A 7,719-nucleotide genomic window follows, 5' to 3' on the forward strand; every position below is an offset into this window, starting at 1 on the left:
TCATTTTATAATTATTTAAAAATACACTGATCAGATATAATACAAAATTATAATTTATATAAAATACAATTAAACATAATATTCTTTATAATTAACAATAATTTAAAAGTTTTTATAAAATTATAAATTAATTTATATAAAAAATATATAATTATAACTTTATTTTGTTTACATACTAATCAAAAAAATTATTTTTTTTGTACACTTGTTATTAAAAAAAATAAACTAAAATCAATATTAATATTTATTTTATTTAATTGACAAATATTGTTGTATATAAAACTAATTAATTATAATTAATTTAATAGTTTATTGTTCATACAGTAGTATATAAATATAAGTGAATAATATGATAGCACTGGTATAAAACCTGTACATACCGGTGCAATCATGTTATGTGGGTTATTGTGTAATGTGTTAATTGATTTGATTTTATTTATTGTTGTTGTAATATAATAAGGATATATATATATATATATATATATATCTTTATTTATTTATTTAATTAGTAATTAGATTGCAATAGGATTTTGTAATACAATTTTATTTTGTTTTTCATTTTTGCTATTAAATGCATATTTTTTTCACAAGAATATTGCAAAATATTAATTGAAATAAAATTTTTTAAAAACTATTCAAACAATAAAAAAACAGTTTATTAATAATTAATAATTAATATTATCTTATTATAAATAATTATATTTCTTTTATTAGTTTTATTAATATTATGTTAAAAATCTAAACACATAATTGAAATATTTTTATTTTTTTTAAAAATAATTTATTGCATATGATTTATTATTATTAGATTTTATAAAATGATAATTATGTTTTCTTTATCATTGAATTTTATTTTTTACTTTTTTTTAATTATATTTTAAAAATCTTTGAATACAAGATCATTATTAATCTTATTATTAATATTAATAAAAATTATTATTTTATATAATTGCAAAATTCTAGTGAAAAATATTATTTATTATTTATTTTAAACCAGAATATTCTCGAGTATTAGATTATGTAATACTAAATACTGTATAGTTTTTTTTAATAACTGTATAATAGTTTTAACAAAATTTATTATTAATATATGTATTGTATATAAAACTGTAATACAGTATTAGTTGAGTGTTAAACAATTTTGAATGCAATATCAATTAGTTATTATAGTTATAATTGTATTAATTGTTATAAAAGTTATAAACTATTTTTTTTAAAGTTAAAACTATTTAATAAATATTTTGATTTATTAAATGTTTATTATTACTACTACTAATAATACTGTACTAAAATATGATTAAGTTTTATAATAAATACAATTTATTATTATTATTAATTATTTCAATTTTTATATCTATTTATGTGATATTAATTACAATTAAGACACACAATAGTAATAAAATTGTTATCAATAATAGTAAATACTATTATCCAAAACATCTATGCATTGATCGACAACTATAGTATTTAATAAATAATTTATATTTTGATTCATTAAATGTTTATTACTACTAATAATAATACTGTACTAAAATATGATTAAGTTTTATAATAAATACAATTTATTATTATTATTAATTATTTCAATATTTATATCTATTTATGTGATATTAATTACAATTAAGACACACAATAATAATAAGATTGTTATCAATGATAGGAGTCATTATTATCCAATACAAGTGTGCATTGATCGGCACAATTGGTCGGCTCGTGTGCCGGCATTTGATGGCCAGTTGTCGCCGGCAAACGATAGATATTTAGTGCCAAATATTGTCCACTATATACTGTTTGAAACACATTTTATAAATTATGTACACTTTTTGTCGATACTATCGGTACTGAAAAATCAGAAACCCGATAGTCTGTACATTCATTGCGATTGTCATGAATTACGGGGTGATTATTGGCAACGTATCAATCGAGTGGTCAATGCGACCAATACTACACGGCTTATTGTACGGGAAATTCAACGACCGACTCATATATTTGGCCAACAGTTGAGTAAATCATTTCACAATTATCACGCATCAGATATCGGCCGAATCCAAGTGCTCCGGGAGTTTGGCGGCATTTATCTGGACAGAGATGTCTATGTTGTAAAAAGTTTGGATACGTATCGCAACTATGAGATGACACTGGACTATGAAATACGTGATTGGGGTTTGAATACTGAATACAAAGTGTTGGGCACACAAACACTGGTAGCCCATAGAAAGGCCCGGTTTTTGAAACTATGGCTAATCTGTTACTGTGATTATCATCCCTGGGATTGGTATTATAATGCCGGCGAATTGCCAACCAAAGAGATATTAGCGAAACGGCCGGATCTGATACACGATGCAAACGGTCAGTTTGCTGCCGATGGTCGACGTGTTTGTCCATCACTTTACAATCGTTGGCGATCCGATTGGCGTCAAACCTATTATACGGTTCATCTGAATATTAGAGATAACTTACTTTCGCCGTCCGGTTGGTGTCTGGAAGGTCAACGACCGCCGATCTCACAGTTCGATGAATACAATGTCCGCCAATTGAATACAACATTTGCCGAAATGGCCACAAATGTGTTGGACTATGAAATCTCAGTTAAAAAACAAACAAACAAATGATTATAAATTAACAATAATATAGTTTTTATAATAATTTGATATTTTTTTTATAATTATAAAACATTGATTTAAATAAAAAATTATTACCATATATGTATAAACTGTTTATGTTTTAAATAATTGATAAATATTAAAAAAAACATAAACATTTATATAAAAATGTAATTATTAATGTATATAAGTTATAATTTATATTAATAGTATTTAATTACACAGTTGTTGTTATTTCATGCTGGTGATACGAGCAATTAATTGATTTTTTTATAACTAAATTAATTAAATAAATATATTTATTAAAAAAATTTTAATACTTACTTATTTATAATTAGATGGTTTGAAAATAATTATATATGGTCGATATGTACCATTTAATTGATAATATTCACCAACAATTGAATCATGATTTAGTTTTAAGTGCATTAAAATTAAATTAAAAGATACTGAAGTATGTTTGCATATTTTGCAACAATACTCTCTTTCATTATGTAAAACTACAGTCCTATCCATGTTAATAATAAAAATTCAATAAATGATTTTTTAAAATAAATATTTAAAAATAAGTTTTTTTAAACTTTTGTCCCAATTATAATAATAATAAATAACATACATTTTAAAAATATATTTAAATATAAATGTTTTAATTGTATTTAAAGTTAATTTATTAATATTTTGAACAAAATATTAAACATGTTTTTAGAAATATATTTAAATATAAAATTTTTTTAGCATATAAACTTAATTTATTAATATTTTGCACATATGAGAATAATGTTTAAAAAAATATTTAAATATAATTAATTCACTTGTATTTAACTTAATTTATTAATATCTGTATAGTAACGAGTAATAATTATCTGTATATAAGATGAGTTCAAAATAATAAATTAAATGCTATTATAGTTGTTTTATATGAAAACAACTTATTTATTTATAAATATATATAATAAAAATTATTAGGGTTGGAAAAAATAACTAATTATATATTATATTTTTTTACTATATAAGCTTAATATTATAAATAAATTATATTAATAAAAATTTTTATTATAACTAGGGTTGTAACTAATTTATTAACATAAATTATTTCAAAAATACATTAAGGAAATAATAATCAAAATAGTATACTTTTGACATAATTTCATTTTATATAGAATTATATTAGAGAAAAATCATATAAAAAGCGAAAGCATTTTCTCTAAATTCATTCAATACATTATTTGTATTAAAAACTTTGTTTTCTAAGTTTATTTACAGTATTTGTATATTACGCTACAATGTCTGGCAAAGCAAAAGAATTCGTGGATATGGAGGCTCTGGAGGTCTCGGATACTGATGATTCTGGTGCTGGTAGTGTTAGTGGTGAGGAACCGATATCACTTATTATTCCTAAAACAAACAAACGACAAAAAACTAATGCTAGTAAACCTAGTACTTCTAAAATTACTAAAAAAACTAAAATCGATGACAATGAAGGTTATGATATCGTGGACACAACAGTTACTGCAAAACAAGGAGAAAAATTGCTACACAAATGCAGATCGGGTATTGAATAATGTTTGATTATTATGTATTTATAATTGTTTAATATGCATTATTTATTAATAATTTATTTTTAAAATTAAATTTTTTAAGACTATTTTGGCCAGGCATTGACTGATGGAGGTAAAGTTGTTTTTTATTCACTTAAACGTCATCCTACTACAGGCAATTTGATTCCTATTTATTCATATCGATTTGAAGTCGGGAAAATACAGCATGCAATTAAAGTATTGGGCTTTTTGGCTAAAAAATATGGCGATAATTGCTATAAATTGGCCAATAAAGAGCTTAAAAAATTTGAAAAATAATTAAATTTTATTAAAAAATTTAATTATATTTGATTAAATTAAATTTTAAATACTTTAGTTATTCAAATTGTATTAAAAATTTAATTATATTTTATGATTTATTTTTTGATTTTTTGTTTAATTTTTTGTTTGAATTTTTGATATTTTTTTGATTAATTTTTTGATTTAATTTTTTGATTTAATTTTGATTAATTTTTTTGGTTTATGGTTATTAATTTTATATAATTTTAAAGATATTTTACAACCCTAATAAATATGTATTTTTGATTTTATTTTTTAAAACAATTTTATCTTTTAAAATACAATTTTTATTTTTTTTTGATTTTTTCCAACTCTAGTTATATATATACACTATATTTTTTATTTTTAAATACAGTTATTTTTTATTATAATTTTCGTTATAAATAAATAATTTTCATCAATATATTTTACAAACGTAATTAATTTTAATTATATTCAAAAATTAATTTAAATTATATTTATAAATTAATTTTATAACTGTTATATATTATTTAAATTTTTATATTAAAAAATCATTAATATTGTATTATATGGAGGTCAGCATAGAGATAACATTTTCATAATTATCTTCTATGCTGACTATGTAAATTAAATATAACTTTAAATTACTGATAAAATGTAAAATAATACTGATAAGTATATTTGTACTCATAATTATGTTTAATAATACTGTATAGGATTTTATGTAGTAATACTATGTAATACTTTTGTGTTATAACACAATTTTAAATACTATTATTTTAATACTTATTGTTATTGTTGTTAATTTTAATTACTATTATTTAATATTGTTGTGGTTTATAAGTGACTAGTGTTGTGCGTTAATACTGAATTTAATACTATTAGATATTTAAGGGATTAATACTATTTTGGTTTCAATACATTGTAAAACAATACTAAGGTAAATACTATTGTAATACTGATTATAATTATTGTTATTTATTGTTGTTATTATTAGTTTATTATTATTACTATTATAATTATACTGACTATTATTATTATTGATTATTATTATTACTATTTTTTGTTACTACAATACTGTCAGGGAAAGATGTTTATATAGTGTCGGTGGCGCCATCTATTGATGGGCACCGACACTAACAAAATTAATTAATAGAGTTGGGAACGGAATTCCCGGTTTCGTCCCGGCGGGACAAACCAGGAGTCCCGTCCCTAAAGGCTTAGTTATATTGAAACGGGATGATTACCCGGGTGACCGGATAATTATCCCGTCTATAATACAAAATATACAACACTATTTTTATTAAGTGGGTTAACACCTAACAGAAACATAGGGAATATTAAGGGAATATATAGGGAAAATATAGGGAATTTTTATGGGAATATTTTATTAATTAATTAATTTCTTTAATTCTTATTGGGAATTAAGTATAGTATATGAATTTATATTAGGGAAGGCACGGCATGTTTGCACACGACACCAATAGGTGTTGTGCGCAAACAATAAGTCCCATTGATTTTGAGAGTATATAAACTGCTGTAAACCATTCATTTGGTTATGAAGTGTTGGGTTCAGACTTAAACCAGTTAACCCTAAAGAGTGCTTAGGATTTGCATTAAACTGCAAACCTAATAAAATACCATTGGATTACATATAAATTTATTGTACTTTTGTTTTTATTATTATTATTCAAATAAATACTGTTATACTCATTTACAATACGGATTACAATTTATTTTAACTCAACGGTGAGTCGTCAGACTTGGACGGTATCTGTTTACGGATAGGTACCGGTTGTGTTTCATCAGCTCGTATCGGACCGCTGTGGCGTAACAGTGGCTACGAATTAGTGTAACACAACGCATGTGGTGGCTAAAGCGGTGAGATTTACTCAACTATTACCGGTAGCACAGCTCTTTAACTGGAGTTTTACTTACATTACCTGTTATACACCGTCGGTAAGGTTCTTTAAACAGAACCTACCGACTCACACGCAAATCCAAGCACAGTGATGAGTAGACTTTTAAAGCAAAGTCACTCTTCATAAATAGGGCTTAAAGGTCCAAAAAAAGATCATAGGCATGTGCATACCGAGGGAATGGTAGCACAGCGCTTTTGTCAACAGAGGATGTCGGTTTAAAAGCTGACACTAATCCTCTGATCTTCTCACCTCACATGGGAGGAATGAGAGCCTTGGTTTAAACCGGCTGAGGGGTGCGAATGACATGTAATGATCGCTGTGATTGACTTAAACGAGTCAACACCTAACTGAGTTCTTAAACTGGAACTCAAAATTTCTACGTCTATCAACTGCAAAGGATGGTAGCTGACAGACGTGTGGACTAAGGACGAACCCAACACTTCATCAAACAACGGCTGTTTTCCGAAGCTCGAGGATGGCTAAACAACAACAACACCCGACTAATATTTAATAAACACTCGACTAATATCTAATAATAAAGACCCGACTAATAATAAACACTCGTTACCATAATAACCCTTATATAATGTTGGGGGTATAAACTAATAAACTAATAATTACCACTAAATCTATTAAACTATTGGGGGATAATTGCGCTATTATGACTCATTAAAGCTCGCTGTGATTTAAAAACTATAAATGTATTCATTAAATATAACCATTATTTTTTTATTATGTTTATAACAGATGGCTAATAATAAATCAAACAGTGACTCTTCTATGGACTCGTATGGAAACAATCAACGGACAAATGATGCCAACAATAATGTGCCGCTTAATAATAATTCAACTAATAATTCAGTGAACCTACCTTATTGTGAACCGTCAACTTCACGAATTAATAACCCAATCGATCCATATGATATTGAAGTAATTACCATCTCTAGTGATTCAGAAATGGATATAGAAAACGCTGAAGATGAGATAACACCTGAATACTTTTTAAGCACATACAGTGATTATAGACATCCAACAAATCTGACAACTCTAAGAAATAATCTATACTCCGAGTTAATGGCATATGAATGTTACGACGACTTCTATGATTCAAATGATGCGGATGACGAGAATGATACAAGCAATGCAGATAATGTAATTGAAAACGCAACAAACGAAGAAGACGCCGAAGTAGTGGACACAGGAATTGCGGATGAAATCAAACCAGTACTCATTGGTATCAGAGATAACACGGAAATAAAAAATGAGCCACAATTGAACCACCAAATAGGAGCAGTAGTTAATCAAACACCAGCAACACATTATGGACAATCAACCGACGATGTATTTATCGGACAA

At 25.2% G+C, this 7,719-nt stretch overlaps 1 protein-coding gene across 1 annotated transcript; it reads left to right on the top strand.

Annotated features, from left to right (window-relative positions):
- The first annotated feature begins 349 nt into the window (after positions 1–349).
- On the top strand, positions 350–2,612 carry LOC128957301 (uncharacterized). The gene is made up of 2 exons (XM_054303037.1): positions 350–361; positions 1,626–2,612. The coding sequence occupies exons 1-2, from the start codon at positions 350–352 to the stop codon at positions 2,610–2,612; spliced, it is 999 nt and encodes a 332-aa protein (XP_054159012.1).
- The last annotated feature ends 5,107 nt before the right edge of the window (positions 2,613–7,719 follow it).

Source organism: Oppia nitens, unplaced genomic scaffold (genome assembly GCF_028296485.1).
Source record: "Oppia nitens isolate AA-2021 unplaced genomic scaffold, nextdenovo-longstitch-racon4-pilon3 scaffold3_pilon_pilon_pilon, whole genome shotgun sequence".
NCBI classification, from domain to species: domain Eukaryota; kingdom Metazoa; phylum Arthropoda; class Arachnida; order Sarcoptiformes; family Oppiidae; genus Oppia; species Oppia nitens.